Source organism: Cetorhinus maximus, chromosome 15 (genome assembly GCF_964194155.1).
Source record: "Cetorhinus maximus chromosome 15, sCetMax3.hap1.1, whole genome shotgun sequence".
In the NCBI taxonomy this organism is placed as follows: domain Eukaryota; kingdom Metazoa; phylum Chordata; class Chondrichthyes; order Lamniformes; family Cetorhinidae; genus Cetorhinus; species Cetorhinus maximus.
This window is the reverse complement of record NC_135893.1, coordinates 46385004-46407493: the sequence shown is the minus strand read 5'-3', so window position 1 is coordinate 46407493 and position 22490 is coordinate 46385004. Positions and strand designations below refer to the sequence as shown.

The following is a 22490-nucleotide window of genomic DNA, read 5'->3' as shown; positions in this document are numbered from 1 at the left end:
ATGGTTGCCTCGTCCTCCCTTTAGTATGCTTCTTCTTCCTAGGGATGAATTTTTGCTGGGTCTCCCAAATTACTCCCAGAAACTCCTGCCATTGCTGTTCCACTGTCTTTCCTGCTAGGCTCATCTCCCAGTCAATTCTGGCCAGCTCCTCCCTCATGCCTCTGTAGTTGCCTTTATTCAACTGTAATACCGTTACATCTGATTCCAGCTTTTTCCTCTCAAATTGCAGGGTAAATTCTATATTATGGCCACTTCCTCCCAAGGGTTCCTTCACCTTAAGCTCCCTTATCAAATCTGCCTCTACATGATACTATGTAACATCAATGCTGAATATGGCAGAACGTGTTTGGAAAAAAAAAAACATTTTTCAGTAAAATTAAATGGCAAAACAACAAAACCAGAGTATTTCATGTTAAGGGCTTGCAGCTTATTGTTTTTTAAACTAAAATGCAATGATGTCTCTAAATGGCTGCTCAGGTGCTCAAATATCTGTCTGAAAAATACCCACGATTCTTCAAGTTTACATTGCATTATCTTCTCACAAGTTGGCAAGAATGTCAATTCTAAAAACAAAACATAAAGCTTCACTCTCCCACCATAAGAATGAAACCTTACTTGAAATCAGGTCTGTTCCATCTGGGTTAGAAGAGGAGGAGAATCTATCAAAAGATTTACTTTTCACCATAGTGGGTTTCACAGGAATGTAGGACCCTAAATCGTCTTTCCTTGTTGCTGTTAGAGCTCGCTCTTTTCGATTGCCTGCAAACAATGCATTAATGAATAATCTATTTTGAACTCAAATCTATATTGCCTTGTTAACATACATTTTAACATTACAATTTTATATAGTTTGACTAATTCTACTCCCCTCGGATTTGTCTCCTTTCGTTCTTTCCGCTTCTGAAGGAAGGGCACAAGCATATTAAAATAAAGTGTCATAAAATTGTACAGCACAAAAGAAACAAATACATGCCTACGCTGGCTCTTTTGAATAGCAATCCAATTAGGCCCATTCCCCTAGTCTTTCCCTATAGCATTACACTCCAAGTTTTTATTTTGTATCAGTTATATTATATATTTATATCATCAGCAGCAGTCCTCTCAACAAATCCCAAATAATCGTCCTTCATCTATCAATTGGATGAAAGCACTAATAGGTGTTCAATGTCCTCAGACCAGGGATTTTAGCCTAAAACCTTTCTGATCAATATGGCACAATGCCTCACATGGAGAAGTTATCCATTGATTGGTAAGAAATTAGATTATATTTTACATTGACGACACAGTGAAACTGTTTGTATAAAAGAATATTTGACCTTGGGAAGCATTCAATGCATCACAATGGATAAAAAGTTTTTGGAATGATATAGCTTAAGGATGCAATATAACTATCCAGCTTTTAGTAACTGACTTTCATTCAATTCCACTAGTTTTATTATGAATTTCAAGATAATTTCATAATGTCAAAATTTACCAACTCTATGCCATGAAGAGGAATTGATCAATAACTGGTTAAAATGCAGGAAAGAGGAGGAGTTAGAGTCAGTTTCTTCGAGCAGCTGGAAGTGGGTAGTTGTGCCCCACAGGCTCCCGCCCCCTTTGTTCATTATGCACATGAAGGACTTGGGTAAAGCCCAGAAGAATTAGTCTGCAAATTTTTAGATGATACTAAAATAGAAGGCATAGTAAATAATTCAGAGGGCTAAAGGAAACCAATCAGTTGGTGGAATAGGCAAAAAAAAAAGTGCCATAGGGAATTCAATAATAAATGTGAGGTGGTACATTTTAGTTGAAGAAATAAAAGTCATAATTACACTTTGACCAGGGAAGACTGAGTGATATGGAAGGCTAGAGTGGTTTGGGAGGTTTAAGCTACTAAAAGCAGCATAATAAGATCATTAAAACAAAAGCTAACAAGTGAAGAGGACTCTCAGTAGAGCGCATACCTCTGTCGTTATTACAATTATGCAGATCTTTCTTTTGGCTTTTCCCTGCCTGGTTGATGCTCTGTAACAACAAAGCTGAAAAAATATACTTTTAACGAGAGCTTCCATCTCACTGAGGAGACTTCAGGCCAATCCATATCCAATAACCTGCTCTGAAAGCTCTGTTCACATTTTGACAGCTGTGACAAATTCCACCACCGCAGCTGAGACAATGCACAACATTCAGAATAAAACAACCCACAATATTATTTTAAAAAAAAGTAAATTTGCCCCATTTCCCAATGTTAACAGGTCATTTTTTAAAAATTCCAGGATCATCTTCACAAAAAACTAATCAGCTCTTCCTTGGGCCATACCCTATGTATGATGTTTAGTTGAAATCCGTCCATTCGTTTTTGATATACATTGGGCAGAATTTTGCCCTTGGTGGGCGTGTGGGCCCCACTGGCTCAGCAGCGGGCAGACAGCCGACCCCCGCCACCGAAACTGTGCCCGCTGCCATTTTGAGTGAGCGGGCCAATTAAGGCCCGCCCAGCAGCCTTCTCGACAGGAAGTGCTTTGCGCTCCCTGTGCAGGGGTGGGGGGGTAGGGGGGGAGAGGGATTCCCCAGCTGTCAAAGTGCGCTCTATCACGCATGCGCGCGAAAGAGCGCACTGCTCCCTGAGACAAAGTCCTGTCTCAGGGAGATTACTGACAGGTAAAAAACACCAAAAATAGAAAAATATTCAAATTATTAACATGTCCCCCTCATGTGACAATGTCACACGAGATGGGACATGTTAATAAGAAACACATTAACTTTATGAAACTTTTTAAAAACGGACATGAAACCTCATCCCACCAGTGGATGAGGTTTCATGTATTATCAGAAGCGCGTTGGGGCTCCTGGCCTGCCCTCTAGCCTTAAGGTTGGATGGGCAGGGTCTTTAACAATCTTAATTAGCCTGTCAATGGCTTCAATTGACCACTGACAGGTCGGCGGGCAGACAGCTGTCTGCCGGCCTTCCTGAAAATTTAAAGGGGCTGGGATGATGTCGGGGGTTCCTCCTGACATCATCCCGTGTCATTTTTCCATTGGTGAGTGGGCCCCGCCCCCAAATCGCCGACAGGAAAATCCTGGCCATTGTTTATAAACAAACAGACTAACAAACGCAGGTTGAAACTTTACCTCTGCTCACTTTCAGTGAACAAAGGAGTCAGAGGGAGCTTGTGAGAAGTTTAAATACTGCCACAGAACAGCTGGGTTGAATGGCTGTTATTGTGCTATAAATTCTGAGTAAAAATATAAATCCAATTCCCCATTACAAATTACTACAGAATCTATTTCCATCCCTCTTTCAGGCAGTGCATTTCAGATTATCATAGCTCACTGTGCGATTTAAAAAAAAATCTCTCATCTCCTCCTTGCTTTTGTCAATTATTTGCAATCAGCATTCTCTGGTCATCAACCATTCTGCCAGTGGAAACAGTTGCTCCCTATCTCTTGAAATTGTTCATGATTTTGAATACCACTACTAGTCTTTCTGTAACCTTCTCTGCTCAAAAGAGAAAATCCCAGTTTCTCCCATGTCTCCACTTAACTGAAGTCTCATCCCTGGTATTATTCCAGTAAATAGTCTCTGCGAACTGCTCGGAACATTCACATCCTTCCTATAGTGTAATGCCCAGAATTGGACTCAATAAAACAACTGAGACCGAAGCAGCGATTTATAAAGGTTCAGTATCACTTCCTTGCTTTTGTACATGATGTCTCTCTTTATAAAGCCCAAGGTCCTATGCTCTTTCAAAAAAAAACAGCCTCATCAACTTGTCTGACCACTTTCAAAGATTTGTATATGAAAACCCTTAGGGGGTCTCTGTCCCATTTCCCATTTAAAATTGTGCGTTTTAGTTTATATTGCCTCTCATGATTCTTCCTTCAAAACTGTATCACTTGATACTTCCACTATCATCCATCATGTACTCCCCATTTCTGTCCTCCTTAAGTCTGTTAAATCCTCCTCACTGTTCACTACAACTAGAAGTTTTGTGTCATCTACAAACTTTGCAATTTTGCCTGCTATACCCAAATCCAGGTAATGAATATATATCAAAAAGAGTGGCAGTCCTAATACTGACCTACTGTACGCTTCCCTCTATTAAACATTGAACTTACAGTCTCCACTTATTTCCACTAACTTCTGCAACCTAGAATATATTCCATACAGACTTGGAAAATTTTCTACTTTTCATCCTCTTTATTTTTATCCCATCCAATTTCCCTAATCCCCTCCTCCTTTACTCAGCATTGGCAGCATCTTCCTTTTTTGTGAAGTCCGATGCAAAATACTTCATTTAGTACCTCAGCCAGGCTGTCTGTCTCCACATCATGACTTCCTTTCCCATATCTAATCCGCCTTACCCTTCCTTTGACTATTCTTTTACTATTTATATAAATTACTTATGCTCCTTTTTGTTATTCGCTAATCTTTTCTCACTTTCTTAGCTTCTCTTATTTCCCATGTCAATTCTCCTCTGCACCTTCTGGATTCTGTTTCATTCTCTACTGACTGGATAATGGAAGTGACGTTTATAATAAGTTTCCTTTTCTGTTTCATTTTAATGGCAACTTTTAAAATTCATCCAAGGAGCTCTGGCTTTGGATGCCCTTCCTTCGCCCTCCTCATGGAAGCGTGTTTAATCAGTGTTCTAACTATATATCCTTCTTGAAACCCTCTCATTCTTCATTTAATGTTGTATCTGCCAATTTCTGTCTCCAATCTACCTGAGCCAGATCCTTTTCCAACTCACTGAAATTAGCTCCTTCACCTATATTGTGATCACTGTTTCCCAATGTTCCCCTACTGAAACATGCTCCACTTGCTCCACATCACTCCTCAGAACTAGATCCAGCAGTGCTTCTTTCTTCATTAGGTTAGAAGCATAATAACCAATAAAGCTTTCCAACCACCAAGAATTCCTTCCTTAGCTTTACACTCTACAATTTAGATTAATCGTAGTCTCCACACTTCCTGAAATTTGTTTGTAAATTTGCTCTTCCATCTCCTTCTCCTACTATATTAAATATCCAGCAGTGTATTATTTCTTTCTCTGCCTCTAGATTCTGACTTTGAACCCTTAAGTTCATCATTCTGTTCCAGGGCTTTATCAGTATCTTTGATCAATACTTTGAACCATCTACATCCCAACTATTTTCACTTTTCATTTTTCTCCTGAACACAATGTAGCCAGGCACATTTAATTCCCATTTCTGACCTTAATTAAGCCCTTATTGGCATTATGTTATAGTCTCATGTGGCAACTTGTTTGTGCAGCTCAGCAACTTTATTTGTCACTCATTTACCACATGCACTCGAACCCTGCCTTAGTATGCTATGTATTTCACCCCTGCACATCCCTCCTCTTTCTGGACTACTCTTTATTCTAATGCTATTTATTTCTCCTCTTTGCTGTTTCATCCCCTCATCCTGATAAATTAGTTTGAACCCTCCCTCATTACATATTACATACCATTTATACGTTAGATCCAATATGGGATCTATTATTAAATCATATTTGCAAATACAACATGTTCGCTACTTATACAATAAATAGCATATTTCATCCACAGGAAGTGTTCTATTTGTTTTAATTCTAAAGTTCGAATTGGCATCTCAAGCACAGTATCAAATAAAATCCAAGGACATAGATTGGAAGTGTAGTAATCTTTTTATTGCATGGTTTTGGTTATCTCTTCAAATATTCCATTCTGGTTTTAGTATTTAAAAAGAATAGAATTACATTTCAGTTACCACAGCAACTTAATGGCAGAGGAAAAGTAGAAATAGAGCCATGTAGGGTACAAAAGTCATTTCATCAAACCCTCTTCTGTGTTTTCTCTATGGTTTCTGACATATAAGGGTGATACTTAATGTTATGTAATTCCACCAGATTTCATGCCTTAACTGTGGCATAACGTAGCCATTTCTCTCATCTCTCCTACTCTCTGGCCTCTCACATAAATCTTCAGGATAAACACTTTTGGAATACCTACCAGTTGGAGAACTTTACATGCACTGGGCCCCAGTGTAGACAATGATCTCTTTGTACACCTACGCCTGATTCTTCCTCTCTTCCACCAATTCAGAAGAGTCAAGGTCTTGTGGAACAGAAAGCTGTCGATTTTTCATGAACTTTCCATATCTTGCTAAATACTCTGATCCATACCTCCATTTTCACTTAGTAAAAGTCCCCTAGCACTCAGTACTTACGTGCACAGTGTAACATGCATAAATACTATTCCTGTAAACTCAATGCAGTAAAAAGTGTGAAACAGTATAGCAGCTACTAATATCATAGAGACTTAAAAGCATAAGTGACAGCTAATTGGTCCTTTGTGTCAGTATCTGCTCTTTACTAGTTCTAGCGTTAAGCTAGAGAAATCCAAAACTAATCTCACTATCCTTTTCTCTGAAGTATCATAAAACAGTTATACTTTAAGCAACCATGTTGTTTAAAGAAATCCTTGCACTTGTAAAATAAAGAAACATATGAAATTTTATTTTTGTGTCTATATTACTATGTCGTCATTGCTTTGAAAGGAAAAAACAGCAAAAACAATTGAACCAAAAAACAAATATTAAAGTTCCTTTCCGATAAAGTTGTGGAATAAAATTTTAAACATTAGACAAAGATCTGTTAGTGTTGAAATGCATTTCTTTAATCTTAAAAAACTTACTTTTTGTACTAGGCCCAAAATCAAGTACAATCAGATCTCCAGGGTGTAGACTGCAGTGTTCAGCCTCTGAACCCCTCTGGAAAGACTGCTTATTCAGCTGTAGATCCTCCAGATCCTCTGTTGGTTCTTGAGTGACAATCTGCTCTCCAATTTTCTCATCCTCTAGAGAATCAGAGTCTTCACTGCCAGTGCTCTTCTTGTCACTAAGCTGGAGTTCAGCAGTCTGCTGCAGGCTTCTTCTCAACATCTAATGAATAGGTGATACATTAGGAAGCAGACCAACAAATACTAAGACCAGTATACTATTAAGATGTTGACCTTAAGATGGCTGCAGTGTTAGCTGTGGCTCACTTGATAGCACTCTTGTCTCTGAGTTACATGCTTCTAGGTTCAAGTCCCACTCCAGGGCTCGAGCACATAAATCAAGACTGATACTGCAGTGCAGTACTGAGGGAGTGCCGCACTGCCAGATGTGTCATCCTTTGGATGAGACGTTAAACGGAGGCTTCGTCTACTCTCTCAGGTGGGCATAAAAGATCCCACGGCACTATTTCAAAGAAGAGCAGGGAAATTATCCCAGTTCAATATTTATGCTTCAATCAAATCACAAACAATTGATTATATGCTCATTAACAGCCTTCCATTTGTGGGAACTAGCTGTGTGCACAATGGCTGCCATGTTTCTTACATTACAACAGTGACTGCACTTAAAGTATTTCATTGCCTGAAAGCATTTGAGATGTCCACTGGTATAAAAATGCATGTCTTCCCTCCGTTCCATTTTGATCATTCTGTCCTTCAGGGTCTGTCCTACATGTGACTCCACTATATAGTTGACAATAGGGCAACAAGGGATGGGTAATAAATATAGGCTTGCCAGCATGGCTCACAACCCGAGAACATATACATGAATCGTCATTCTTATCGAATCTAAAGTTTTAAAAAATCCTGTATTATTTATCACCAATTTTATATTGAAACATTAATATTTTTGTATTGACAAATGCAATTTATACACTGGGGGTTAACTTGAACTGCCAGCACACACCTTAACATCTTGCATGTTCAGGAGTATCTTTTCACTGCCATCACAACAGTTTTTATCTGATATCCTTCCAGGTTTTATGAAGGAAGACTTTGATAAGAAACAAGTGTTGCCTCTGTTCCTGGAAGAATCATCAGCAAGAATCTACAAGAAATTGAGAAAAAGAAAAGTAAGTATAAATGACAGTCTGGAGCAAAAGGTAGCATTTTTCATTAAACTATTGACAACCATGCAGTCAGTCACAGAAGTTCAGTGCTCTGGACCTACCTTTGCCCCATCCTCATTCCTTCCCTAAACCAGTCAGTCTGTCCACATTCATCCTCCTTTAAAACCCACCTCTTTGAACAACATTTTGATCACAGTTCCCACCAATCTCCTTCAGCTTTATGCTTTTATTTCTTACACCCCTATGAAGCACCCTGGAACATATTTCTATTTTAAAGGCACTATTTACATTCAAGTTTCTGTTGTTGCTATAAATGTCCCTACCTCAAGCAGTCAGTTTACATTCTCTCTCAAATAATACAAGATTCTTTCCCTGTAAAAAGGGTTTTCCATCTACAGGCCATATATGGAACATCACTGAAGAATTTGTAACCAGGAAAGCAATTAGAGTTTTAGCAACAGGTTGTGGAAAGAATAGCCCAAACTGATGAAGAAAACTGACTGAACATATGTAGCTGAATCAAGGTAGAAACGCAAGAAAGAAAGGAAGCATGGAAAATCCATGGAGGTATGGAATTTCGAAAACTAAATAACTAAATCATAATTCAGATCTTCTGAGATCACAGTTATGAACATTATGAATTGAAGGTATTTGGGCGTCACAGGATTCAAAACATCTGCTTACATCAAAATATCAAGAGCCAAAGGAATACTGAAGTCAAGATCCTCATGACCTCCAAGTACATTGGCCAGAATATCTAGAACCTCAGTGCATCTATTATATATTAAAAGCAATGAGTGAATTTAGGATTACATAATGTGCCAATAGGTAACACTGTGAACACAAGGTTACTACTCAGAATAATCTTCAATATTTTAAAAACAGAAATGGACGGTTGTGCTATCCACATGAACCGTTAAAAGCAAAAAGCAGATAAGTGTCAATTAAGGTATGCATTACAAAACCAGTTTCTATTTCTTTATATAAAATATCAGAAGTATGGACAAGTTGAAGTACATGCACAAACTTCTTAAAGGAGGCCCTGCTTGACTGTTTAAATTTCAACAAAGGTGTCCTTGTAGACGAGCAGGGCTAATAACGAATATAAAAGGAAATGCTGAACTGTTAAAACTTTCTGAAAACCGGAAATAGAAGGCAACTGAAAGCACTTGAGGAAATAGATACTACATAAATATAGGAATTGGGTTTGACAGGGTAGATATGGAGAAATTATTTCCATTTATGGTATCCAGAATAAGGGGCTAACTTTAATTTCTTTATGGAGAGAGTGCGACAAGAATGTGGAACTCTCTGCCACATGGAATGGTTTAATCAGATAAGGCTGATGTATTGAAAAGAAGGCTTCTTATTTACATGAGGGAGGAGGGAACAAGAGTGATAAAGAGGTAGGATGGGAAGAGGTAATTAAAGTGGGAGAAAGCCCATGGGGTGTATAAACACCACTGTAGACTAGTTGAGCTGAATAGCCTGTTTCTGAGCTGCAGATTCTATGTCATGTCTAAAGAGGTTTAGAACCTATTGGATTGTGATCACTCTGCAAGGCTGTCTAGTAGAAGAGTCAAAAAATTCACTTGCCGGGTGAAGTTGACAATACATTATCGTGCGCTTTCTTTTAAAGTTACCTGAGAGCAATTACGTGGTACATCCTCTGTCTCCATATTCACACTTTCGTAAGCTTCAAAATCATCAGAGTAATCTACAGGTGCACCAAGGTGCAACTGTGCTCCTTTCTCTGTTTTAATATGGACTGAACTCTGTAACAAAATTCAAGTGTTATTTTTATAAGAATTTAAAACGCCTTATATGGAACCTGACTTAAAACGGTACAGCACTCACTTTACACTTTTGGTTGCAGGCTCGAATCTCAGTGGCACTGAGTACTCCAACCTGCAATCCATGTCTGTCAGGATTCATCAGTTCTGAACTTATAGATATCTATACTCTGGGTTTTGGGGAAAAAATACAACTACATCGATATGACAAGAGACATCAACACTGGTGTTGTGTTAAAATTAAACATTTCTGAATCTTGAATAAAAACTTGAGACAAAGGGCAGAAAAAGGCAGTGTTTAAACATTTACTGACAATATCTTTATATTTGAAACACAAACCAAGTAAGGCATTTTTGGGCCCACAATGCAATGCATTATGAGACTTTGGGCACCAGGGTCTCATCAAAAGCTTATTCATGTCCAATTTGCTCTGCATGAAGCTCAACAGAGCGATAACTTCCAAGAAATTTAGGCCCATGCTTCATTAAGAGTGTCACGACTGACTGGGGATAGTGCACTGTAATATCAAGCCCCACTGCTCCCCGAGCCATGACAAATGTGAAAAAGTTTGATCAAACCACCAGATTGCCCCAATTCTACCTAATTGTTTAACTTAGGTTAACAGAATACCAGGTTGGTAAACTTAATAAGTAAATAACTGTTTATTGAAGAAACTGTCAATAACCAGTGGCTAAAGAAAGAAATATGAACTGCTAATTTCTAACACTATAATCTAAACCCTACCCCTTCTTAAAAACACTTTAATCTAAACCCTACCCTGTACACACACATACAAGACACATAAGACACACAAAAATATGGATTTTAAGGGTGGGATAAAACAGTTCAATAGCATCAATTCCAGAGTACAGGATTCAATGGGTTGATTTTGACCGATGTCTTCCAAATTCTTTTCAGTTCTTGTTGATGACATGAGGTGGTCTTCCAGCACTTTCAGTATTTAGTTCACTGGTTCAGAACTCGACTTTCAATGTCCCGAAAAGTGATTTTCCCCTTTGCCTCTTGATAGGGGTTTTCAGAGAGTGTAGGTTATAGCGACATGAGGAAAAAAAGCCAGCTAGCTATTATTGTAGGATTACTGGAATCTTACACACACACAGGAGAGAGGTTTTAGGTCTTGTTCCTTTCAGGCTAGGAGCTATTCTGTTGCACTCTCTCACACACAAAACCTGGTCACCTGGTCAGCAGCCAATTAAAACATTGTTGCTAGGCAGCTCCCTTGGTCCAGGGCTCCTTTCCAGCACCATCCTGTCTTTCATGACACACTGTTCCAGGACTGCAACATTGTATATATCTCTCATCCCGTTCCAGTGGATGGCGTTCAACCTGCAGCCATTTTAATTTTAATCCACGGTCCAACAGAAAATAAAAAGACATGTTCTTTACAACAGTCCAACAGAAATAAAAATATATGTTCACTACATGCCTCTACCCTTTAAAGAGATGAAACACCATTTCAGGATGCGTTTCATCACAAGGTATGTGACACATGGACAACAAAACACGAGACTTACTTCCATTCATCCTTCCTCCCCCTTATACAATCTTTTATAATCAGCATTTCTTACCCCTTTAACTTATTTTAGTATTTTGCACCCAGGACAAGGTATCTGCGATCACATTATCTTTACCGGCAATGTGAGCAATCTTTACGTTGAATGTTTGTAACAATAGATTCCATCTAAACAGTCTCGCATTTCGCGTTTTAAGCTTTTCAATGAACCCCAGCGGATTAAGGTCAGTGTAGATTAGGTGTTTCTTTGTTATCGTGTCGTACATAAACTTCAAAGTGTTGAAGAGACAACAATGCTAGAGTTTCTTTTTCTACTATCGAGTACTTCCTCTGATATCGATTTAGTTTCTTGGAAAAGTACCCCACCGGCTTCTCGATCCCTAATTGATCATCTTGTAATCGGACTGCACCTACCCCTAAGTCACTAGCATCAACTGTCATTTTAAAAGGTTTGGTAAAGTCAGGGGCAGCCAACGCTGGTTCATTTATTAAGATTGCCTTCAGCTTTTCAAAGACTGCTTGGCATTCTGCTGACCATACCACTTTTTCCTGTTTTCTTAACAAATTGGTGAGAGGTACAGCTGTTGAGCTGGAGTTATGCACAAACTTCCTATAAAACCCACACATTCCCAAAAACCTCATGATTTCTTGATTAATTTTAGGAATGGGGAATTCTATTGGACCATTCACTTTTGCTGTTCTTGGCAACACCTGCCCTTGCCATATGATGTGACCTAGGGAAGTTACCCTTGCTTTTGCAAATTCGCTTTTGGCCAGATTTATGACTAAGCCAGCCAATTGCAATTGCTTAAAAAGATCCTCTAATTGTTTTACATGCTCTTCCCATGTGTTATTATATATTATGGCATTGTCTAAATAAACCACACAGTTATGTACTTCAGCTATGACTTGATTCATAAGTCTCTGAAATGTAGCTGGGGCATTTTTAAACCCAAACAGCATGACTAGACATTGATACAACCCACTTGGTGTAACAAAGGCAGATATTTCTTTAGCCCTTGATGTTAATGGCACCTGCCAGCACCCCTTCAACTGATCAATTTTAGAAAGAAATGAGGCACTGCCAACCCCACCAATGTAATCATCTAACCGAGGATTGGGTACAAATCTGCCTTTGTTATTACATTCATTTTCCTGCAGTCTATACAAAATCTAGTGGATCCATCCAGCTTAGGAAACAATACTACCAGTGAACTCCAGCCACCTTGGCTAGGCTCAATCAATTGAATCTCCAACATATATTGGAACTCTGTTTCGAACTGAGCTTGTTTCTCTGGGCTCAACCGATAATGATGTTGTTTTATTGGCACCGAGTCTCCTACGTCCACATCATGTTTAGCTAATGTAGTACATCCAGGTGTATCCCTACAAATTCCCTTATACTTCCTAAGTAACCTTCCTAGATCTTTCCTTGGTCCTTCCTCTAAATATGAGAACACAGTATCTAACTGTCCCAGTATTGCTCTACTGGCTAGTCAAATTGTAGAAAGTTCGCTTTGGGCACTTGGCACACTTGCTCTGTCTTATCATCTTCTCTGTGATGATATTGTTTCAACATGTTTATGTGACATAACCATTTCTTCTTCCTACACTCAGGAGTGTCTATCAGATAAATCATTTTACTAACTCTCCTACCTATCTTGTAGGGGCCACTGAATTTCGCTTTCAGGGGGTCACCCTGCAAAGGTAACAATACCAATACTTCATCTCCTGCTTGAAACATTCTAGTAGCATGTTTGTCTGCCCATTCTTTCATTTTGGCTTGGGAAATTTTTTAAGTGCTCTCGTGCTACTTTACATGCTCCTGTGAGTCTTTCTAGAAAAATGGACACGTAATCCAACATGGAGGATTTGTCTTTCTACTTTAGAAACTTTTCCTTAATCACTTTTAATGGGCCTCTTATTTCATGACCATAGATCAATTCAAAGGGACTAAATCCAGTAGATTCATTCGGAGAATCTCTGGCAGCAAATATTAAGGAATCTAATCCTTTGTCCCAATCCTTTGGGTATTCATGGCAATAAGTCTTAATCATGGTTTTGAGAGTCTGATGGTATCTCTAAAGCTCCCTGTGTCTGTGGGTGATGGGCAGTAGACTTTAGTTGTTTGATACCCAAACTGCTGATATGTCCTGGAAAATTTTAGGCACCAAGTTAGAACCTTGGTCAGATTGTATTTCAATTGGTAGGCCATAATGAGTGAAAAACTTAGTTAACTTTTCCACCACCACCTTAGCTGTAATTGTCCTTAAAGGAATAGCTTATGGAAATTGGGTTGTCATATCCATGATTGTAAGGATATACTGATGTCCTGCTTTCATTTTGGGTAATGGTACTACACAATCTACTAATAGCCGACTAAATGGTTCTTCAAATACTGGTATGGGTATTAAAGGTGCTGGTTTGATTACATGTTGAGGTTCACCTACTACCTGACACGTATGACACATTTTACAAAATTGCACTACGTCCTCATGAAGTCTTGGCCAGGTAAAATGCCTATTTATCGATGCTCGGGTTTTCCACATTCCTACATGTCCTGCCGTAGGAATTTCATGTGCTATTTGCAATGACTCCTTACCATGTTTGGGCAGTACCACTACCCGATGAACAACCATCCATTCCTCACCCGAGGGTCGGTGAGGGTGTCTCTACTTCCTCATCAGAACTCTTTAATGTTTTTAATTTAATAGCACTCCAGAACTCCTTCCACCTCAGCTTCAGTGTGAGCTGACTGTGCTAACTTGTTTAACTCTGGATCTGCTTTCTGAGCCTCAATTAATGAAGACCTGCCAAACACTTCCTTTGAATTATCCTCATCCTTAAAGAAAGTTTCAGCTACTCTAACATCTGCTCATGGTATTACTTGGACCTCTGGTAATGGACTTTGTTTAGCCATTACTCTGGTCACCACACACGATGGAAAAATACCAGGAATACCACTTGTTCTTGTAACTGCTCCATCTCTTTAGCCTCTCTCAGACTTTCCGTAATTATATTGGTGAAGCTATGACCTTCACTCCTGCCAAATCATTCCCCAGGAGTAAATCAACTCTATCCACAGGTAATTTCTTAACCACTCCTACAACCACCGATTCAGACAACAAATCACACTCCAATTGCACTTTGTATAATGGAACCGGGATATACTCTCCACTTATCCTGTTTACCAATACTTTAGTTTCATTGAACTCTCTGGAGGGAAAACTAGGTCCTTTTCCAGCAAAAGAGTTCAAGTAGCTCCAGTGTCCCTTAATATAGTTATGGGTTTAGCTGCATCATTTGATGAAAAAGGGGTTAACTTTCCTTTAGACAAAACCCTTTATATCTTTCATCTACCTTATTCAATTCACCTACATTCACAGCAGTTTTTACCTCCAGACCCTTATTTGTAGTTAGAGCTACAATTTGATCCGTGGCATTTTCTTTTTGAGTTCCCTTTTCGGATTCACTCTTACGAACTCCAATAAGCCCCATGTGCTTCCCTCGCAACTTCCAGCATTCTGAACGAATATGTCCCACTTTATTACAATGGAAACACTTAGGCCTTCGAGTTTCACCTCTACCCTCAGTACCTTCCTTCCTGATCTGGGGAGGAGATCTCAAGATATTCCCAGCTGTCCATCCTTTATCCTGGCTACTTGCCTTCCTTTCACTCTCCCACTTTCTATCCTTTTCAAATGTATGGGGGTGATGGAAAAATGGTTTAGTTTTATGGATCAGCTCGTAATCGTCAGCCATTACTGCTGCCTGTCTAGTAGTTGCAGCCCTTTGGTCTTCAACATGGGCTCTTATTACAGAAGGTAGGCAGTTTTTAAATTCTTCCTAGAGAATGGTCTCTCTGAGAACTTCATAGGTAGTTTCAACTCCTAATGCTCGTATCCACCTGTCAAACTACTTTGCTTAATCCTTTCAAATTCAATGTAAGTTTGCCCAGGCTGTTTCCTTAAATTTCAAAACTTTTGTCTGTACGCTTCAGGTACCAACTCATATGCACTCACAATGGCCTTTTTTACCACACCATAATCCCTAGAAACCTCCTCTGACAGCAAAGCATACATTTCCTGTGCTCTACCTGCCAATTTGCTCTGCATGGACAATGTCCAGTTTTCCTTTGGCCAGTCATCTGTTTAGCTATCTTCTCAAATGAAATAAAGAATGCTTCAACATCCTTTTCCTCAAATTTTAGAAGAGCTTGCACAAATTTAAACATCTCCTCACTGGGTTCTGATCTGGAAATCAGTCCTTCCTCACCTACTGGTGTCTCTTTTTTAACTGCCAGCTTTCTAAGCTGGAATTCTCTCTTTTTCCCTTCCTCCTTTTCTAACTTCGCCATTTCTAACTCCCTTTGAAATGTCCTCTTTCCTTTTCTATCTGTTTCTTTTGGAATGCCCATTCTGCCTGTTCCCTTTGAAATGCTCTCTCTTTCCTTTTCTTTCTCTGCCCTTTCTTCTTCTGCAACTGAATTTGAGCCCATTCCAATGAACCAGCCCTTGGAGAACTCAGTCTCTCGGGTATTCCTTCCAATTTCAAATGCTGTGCCATCTCTTCAACTATCTCTGCCTTCCTAGCATTGGCAGGCAATCCTACTCTTCATTTACTTGCTAATTCGATTAACCTTGGCTTTTGGGATCCTTGGTAAAATCGTCAAGGACATCTCTTCCACTTGCAAGAAAGCTTTAGCAGTTTCCAGGGCCATCTTATTTTTGACAGTACAAACCTGATGTTTCCTTTTAGCTTTTATTACTTACTAAATCTACACCCAAATCGTCGTTGTCTTTTGTTCCAAAATTCCCAGACGAGCCCCCAGACTTTGTCATGACTCATTGTTTAATTTACCTACCTAACTATTTAATTTAGATAAACAGATTACAAGCACCAGGTTTGTAAACTTAATAAGTAAATAACTGTTTATTGAACAAACTGTCATTAACCAGTGGCTAAAGAAAGAGATATGAACTGCTAATTTCTAACTCTGTAACCTAAACTCTACCTCTTTTTATATCCCTATACACACACATACAAGACACACAAAAATATGGATTTTAAGGGTGGGTTAATACGCTTCAACAGCACCAATTCCAGAATACAGCGTTCGATGGGTTGATTTTGATCGATGTCTTCCAAATTCCTTTCAGTTCTTGTTGGTGACATGAGGTGGTCTTCCAGCACATTCAGTATTTAGTTCACTGGTTGAGAATTTGCCTTTCAATGTCTCTGACAGTGATTTTCCCCTTTGCCTCTTGACAAGGGTTTTTAGAGAGAGTAGGTTATAGAGACATGAGGAGAAAAAGCCAGCTAGCTATTCCTGTAAGGTTATTGGAATCTTACACACACACACACAGGAAAGAGGTTTTAGGTCTTGTTAAGAGCTATTCTGCTACACTACTTCTCACACAAAACCTGGTCAGTAGCCAATTAAAACATTGTTGCTAGGCAGCTCTCTTGGTCCAGGGCTCCTTTCCGGCACCATCCTGTCTTTCATGGCACACTGTTCCAGGACTGCAACATTGTATCTCTCATCCTGTTCCAGTGGACATGTCTTTCAACCTGTAGTCTTTGTAATTTTAGCCCACAGTTCAACAGAAAATAAAAAGATATATTCTTTACAACAGTCCAACAGAAATAAAAATATATGTTCCTTACAAGGGAATGAGGTACATAAGCAACTGGTTAGACAACAGCTGTTTATTTGAATGGACACTTTAACAGAGGGTCAGAAATTGAGTTAAGGCTTTCCTCTTTTCCTTCTGAGTGGCATATCTGAATACGACCTCTCTTCATGTATACTTTTTTTGGTCAAAATTCAAATCCGTCAACAAAGTAATTTGTGCCCCTCAAAAAAAAATTGGCAGTTTAAAGGTAATTGATAGTACCCAACATTACAGCTCTCAAGGTATTCTCAGTGCCTCAGGTAGCAAGTACCTGGAGTGCAATAAATTATTTAAATATGTTGACCTTGTATTATCTGCATTGTACAGGTTCAAAAAAAAGGGCAATTAAAAATGAGAGATTTGTTTAATGCTCCTTTGCATTGCAAAAAAAAATCAGAACTGTCTCATAGCATCTCCATTAAACTTTCCTTAGATAACATGCACCTTTATGTGCTTCTCAAACACAAACGAGTTTGATGAAAATCCATAATTGAGAACTTATAATAGCTGATTTCAGATAATGAAAGCAATATAATAATTTCTGAAAAAAATTGCAACTGTAAATCATGAAGAGGAAACAATATTGCAAAAAATTGGAATTTTAAGCAGATCTTAAGTGACTTGCAAACTTAACAAAAGCTAATATTGCAGTTTTACTCTAACTTCTGTTTAATAAGGATGTCCTCAAAGCATCCCTGAAGAGATTAAACATTCCTGCCAACTCATGGGCAACCTTGGCTTGTGACCAACCAAAATGGAGAAGGTTTATTTGGGAAGGCACCAAACACATCGAGAGACTTCCTTAGGAGTACACAGATGTGAAGTCAAGGCGCCAGAAAGCGCAAACTCCAACAGCATGACTTGCCAGACTCTTCAAGCACCACCTGACCCACATGTGGCAGAATCTGCATTTGACTTATCGGCCATCTCAGAACCCACTGACCCAGAGTGGAAGCAAGTCATCGTTGATCCCAAAGGACTGCCTAAGAGAAGATAACTTCCGTACCCAGATTCCTTCACAAATGGCAATAACTAATTTATATTTCTTGCCAATAAACTGTACTGTCCATTGAGAAGAGGTCTGGGACAATAAATTTGAAATGCATCGAGAGTGCAGGGGCAGCACACTCTGCCTCAAAAACGTAATTAAGTTCTGCTTAAGTCTAAAGTACCCAAGGGACCCAAATGCCCCTTAAGTACTTTTACTATTTATAGCATGACATGATACTTGCATCATTCATCAAACCAAAGCAGTGCGGGGCAGCGTCTCAAGTGGGTGGGGCTGTCACACTGCTCTCTTCCATTGTCAGGCCAGGACTCAACTCCATAACTATATTGTCAGTTTCACATTACCACAAACTGAAACTTCTGCAATGCAGAAGAGACAGGTAGGTTCTGGTCTTAAAATTCCCTGTGGATGGCAAAGATTTCATACTGTTTCTATTGTGGGTTTAATCACAATTTGTCTTTACCTGCACCCAACCCTTACGATGAACTTTGCCTGGTGCAGTTTGGGTTCTTCGTTTTGTTACATCTAATTCTTGTATCTCTTCAGGATACAAAGCTGATCTTGATGCAGAATCTGAAATTAATTTTGCACACATAATTTTAATATATGGGCTCAACATAAGAACATAAGAAATTGGAGCAGGAGTAGGCCATTTGGCCCCTCAAGCCTGCCCAGCCATTCAATAAAATCATGGCTGATCTGCCCCATGCCTGAACTCCTCCTTTGTGCCAGCTCCTCATAGCCCTCAACTCCCCAATATTTCAAAAATCTATCTACCCTTGTTTTAATGCAGAAACAAAGCTTTTTGGTTTAGAACGTAAAATACGAAAACAGCAGTTTAACAGGATAATAAAAGTAATAAGGTACACAAAATTGCAGATGGTGACCTTTTAAAAATATGAATTAAATGGTAATCCTCCACTGCCCATTCAAGAGACTCACAAAGAAGAGAGTTTGCAATGGAATTTTGATATGTTAAAAAAAAGGTTTACAAGCTGGAAGGCGCTAACTAGCTCCTCCAAGTGGATGAATTCAACTTGTAATAATAAGAAAGCAAGTGAGAACAGGGTGTGAAAATGGCTACTCTACCCCATGTTGCTACTCTTCACAAATTTCAGCTAACCCACACCATTGTGCCTTGTGTCATGTCCTGCATACTCATCGCTTCCCTCTTCCCAAAGCTAGACAGGCTTCTTGTGCCCCTGGAAATTAAGTTAAAAATCCTTGCCAATTTTAATTTCTCCAAAGCTTTATCCAGCTTATTCTAGCAATCTATTTTAAGTATGCAGACACAGCTTGCTCTCAGTTTCTCATATTTAGGGTACTGACAATTGCCAACCCCTTCACTCCACTATACAAAGCTATTTTAGCAGTCAATCTGTCCTTCTATCTAGAATTCTCTTCAAAAACCAGATTGCCTTATCACTTTTCCGCTTTCAAAAGCCTCTTAAAAACCTCTGACAGACGATCCACTTAAAATCTCTCAATTCTTGCTTGATGCCCACTTTTTTCCCCAATTAAACAAATCATAGATATTTACAGCACAGAGGGATGATCTGTGTCCACTCTGGCTGACAAGAAGCCATCTAGCTTACTCTCACTTTCTGCCTCTTGGTCTGTAGCCTTGTAGGTTACAGCACTTCAAGCCCATACCTAAGTACTTCGTAAATGTTATGAGGGTTTCTGTTTCAATCACTGTTTCAGGCTGAGAGTTTCAGATCAGCACCACACTCAGGATGAAAAAAATTTCCTCTTGAATTGCCCCTAAGCCTCCTACCTCTTTTCTTAAAACAATACCCGCTAGTTATGGAGCCCTCAACCAGGGAGAAATAGGTCCTTCCTATCTACTCTACTTAGACCACCCAATTTCATAATTTCAATGAGGTCTCCTCTTAGCTTCCTCTATTCAAAAGAACACAACACCAACCTATGCCTATGCCTGTCTCTTTATGGGGTATGTGGAACATTCCTTGTTCCAGTCCTACTCCGGCCCCCTCCCACAACTCTTTCTCCGGTACATCGATGATTACTTCGGTGCTGCTTCATGCTCTCATCGGGACCTGGAAAAATTTATTAATTTTGCTTCCAATCTCCACCCCTCCATCATTTTCACATGGTCCAGCTCTGACACTTCTCTTCCCTTCCTTGACCTCTCTGTCTCAATTTCTGATGATAGACTGTCCACCAATATCCATTACAAGCCTACCGACTCCCACAGCTACCTCGACTACAGCTCCTCACACCCCGCTTCTTGTAAAGACTCCATCCCATTCTCTCAGTTCCTTCGCCTCCGTCGCATCTGTTCTGATGATGCTACCTTCAAAAACAGCTCCTCTGACATGTCCTCCTTCTTCCTTAACCGAGGTTTTCCATTCACGGTCGTTGACAGGGCCCTCAACCGTGTCCGGCCCATATCCCGCGCATCCTCCTTCACGCCTTCTCCTCTTTCCCAGAAACATGATAGGGTCCCCCTTGTCCTCACTTATCACCCCACCAGCCTCCGCATTCAAAGGATCATCCTCCGCCATTTCCGCCAACTCCAGCATGATGCCACCACCAAACACATCTTCCCTTCACCCCCCCTGACGGCATTCCGTAGGGATCGTTCCCTCCGGGACACCCTGGTCCACTCCTCCATCACCCCCTACTCCTCAACCCCCACTTATGGCACCTCCCCATGCCCACGCAGAAGATGCAACACCTGCTCCTTCACTTCCTCTCTCCTCACCATCCAAGGGCCCAAACACTCCTTTCAAGTGAAGCAGCATTTCACTTGCATTTCCCCTAACTTAGTCTACTGCATTCGTTGCTCCCAATGCGGTCTCCTCTACATTGGAGAGACCAAACGCAAACTGGGCGACCGTTTTGCGGAACACCTGCGGTCTGTCCGCAAGAAAGACCCAAACCTCCCTGTCGCTTGCCATTTTAACACTCCACCCTGTTCTCTTGCCCACATGTCTGTCCTTGGCTTGCTGCTTTGTTCCAGTGAAGCCCAACGCAAACTGGAGGAACAGCACCTCATCTTCCGACTAGGCACTTTACAGCCTTCCGGGCTGAATATTGAATTCAACAACTTTAGATCTTAAACTCCCCCTCCCCCCATCCCCACCCCGTTTCTCCCCCCACCCCCCTTTCTTTTTTTTTCAATAATTTATATAGATTCTTCTTTCCCCACCTATTTCCATTATTTTTAAATCTAAAACTAAAACCTTGTTAGTCTGTCCACCCCACCCCCACTAGAGCTGTACTTTGAGTATCCTGTCTTCCATTCTTAATAGGCACTTTTCTTAGACAAATATCACCACCTTCAACACCTCTTTGACCCTTTTGTCTGTGACATCTTTTGATTATCTGTTCCTATCACTGCTTATCTCCACAATCACCACACCCTCAACGTCTCTCTTCCCGCACCACCCCCCACCGCCGCCGCCCCCCCCCACCCCACCTTAAACCAGTTTATATTTCTCCCTTCTCCTAACTATGCTTCAGTTCTGCCGAAGGGCCATGAAGGCTCAAAACGTTAACTGATTTCTTCTCCGTCGATGCTGCCAGACCTGCTGAGTTTTTCCAGGTAATTCTGTTTTTGTTTTGGATTTCCAGCATCCGCAGTAGCTTTTAGCTTTTTGTTTTTACCAACCTATCCAATCTTTCCTTATCGCTAAAATTCTCCAGTCATGGCAACATCTTCATAAATCTCCTCTGTAGTGCAATCACATCTTTCCTACAATGCAGCGACCAGAACTGCTAGCAGTACTCCAGCTGGGGCCTAACTGGTGTTTTATACAGTTCCAACATAACCAGCTCTTATATTTTATGCCTTGGCTAATAAAGGCAGAGATCACCTATGCCTTCTTGACCACTTTATTTACCTGTCCAGCCACCTTCAGGGATCTGTGGACATGTGCTCCAAAGTCTCTCTGATACTTCTCAGTATCTGACCATTTATTGTGTGTTTCTTTGCCTTGTTAGCCCTCTCCGAGTGCTCCCTCTCCTCAAACTTCTCTGGCTTGAACTCCATTTAGCATTGTTCCACCCAGCTGACTAGTCCTTTGCTATCTTCCAGCAGTCTACAACTTTCTTTTTCAATATTAACCGTACATCCAATTTTTGTATCTTCTGTAAACTTTTTAATCACACCTCTACATTCAAGTCCAAATCATTGATACGTATCACAAAATGCAAGGGACCCAATACTGAGTCCTGCAGAACCCCATTGGTAACAGTCTTTCAGTCACAAAAACACCCAAAGACCATTACCCTTTGCTCCCTGCTTCTTTGCCTATTTTGAATCTTTGTCACTTTGCCTTGGATCAAATGGGCTTTTACTTTTGTGACCAGTCTGCCATGTTAGGCTTTAACAAAAGCCTTGCTAAAATCCAGATGGGCTACATAAAATGCAGTCCCCTCATCAAACTTCCTCATTAGCTCTTCAAAAAAAATTCAATTATACAAGTCAGACAAGGCCTTCGCTTAACAAATTCTGGAAAAATCAGATGGGCAAAGGTAGTGTAGATGAGCAGTTCATTGAATGTTTTTGGGATAATTTCTTAGAACAGCATGTTCTGGAGCCAACCAGAGAGCAGACTCTATTGGACCTGGCAGTG

At 40.1% G+C, this 22490-nt stretch overlaps 1 protein-coding gene across 10 annotated transcripts in view; it reads right to left on the bottom strand.

The window, feature by feature from the left end:
- The window catches only part of katnip (katanin interacting protein), a 133809-nt gene that overhangs the window by 84161 nt on the left and 27158 nt on the right, over positions 1-22490 (bottom strand). For 8 of the 10 annotated variants that reach the window (XR_013578923.1, XM_078558337.1, XM_078558334.1 and 5 more), the window contains 5 exons: positions 18350-18459; positions 9518-9649; positions 7712-7852; positions 6664-6910; positions 616-759 (listed from right to left, as the gene is read on the bottom strand). Coding sequence is in view for 9 of the 10 variants with exons in the window: in XM_078558337.1 (XP_078414463.1) it covers positions 616-759; positions 6664-6910; positions 7712-7852; positions 9518-9649; positions 18350-18459 (774 nt within the window). In the remaining variant the exon portion in view is untranslated. Of the gene's footprint in view, positions 1-615; positions 760-6663; positions 6911-7711; positions 7853-9517; positions 9650-10779; positions 12331-18349; positions 18460-22490 lie in introns of those variants that run through there. The other 2 variants (XM_078558341.1, XM_078558339.1) reach the window with 2 other exon arrangements.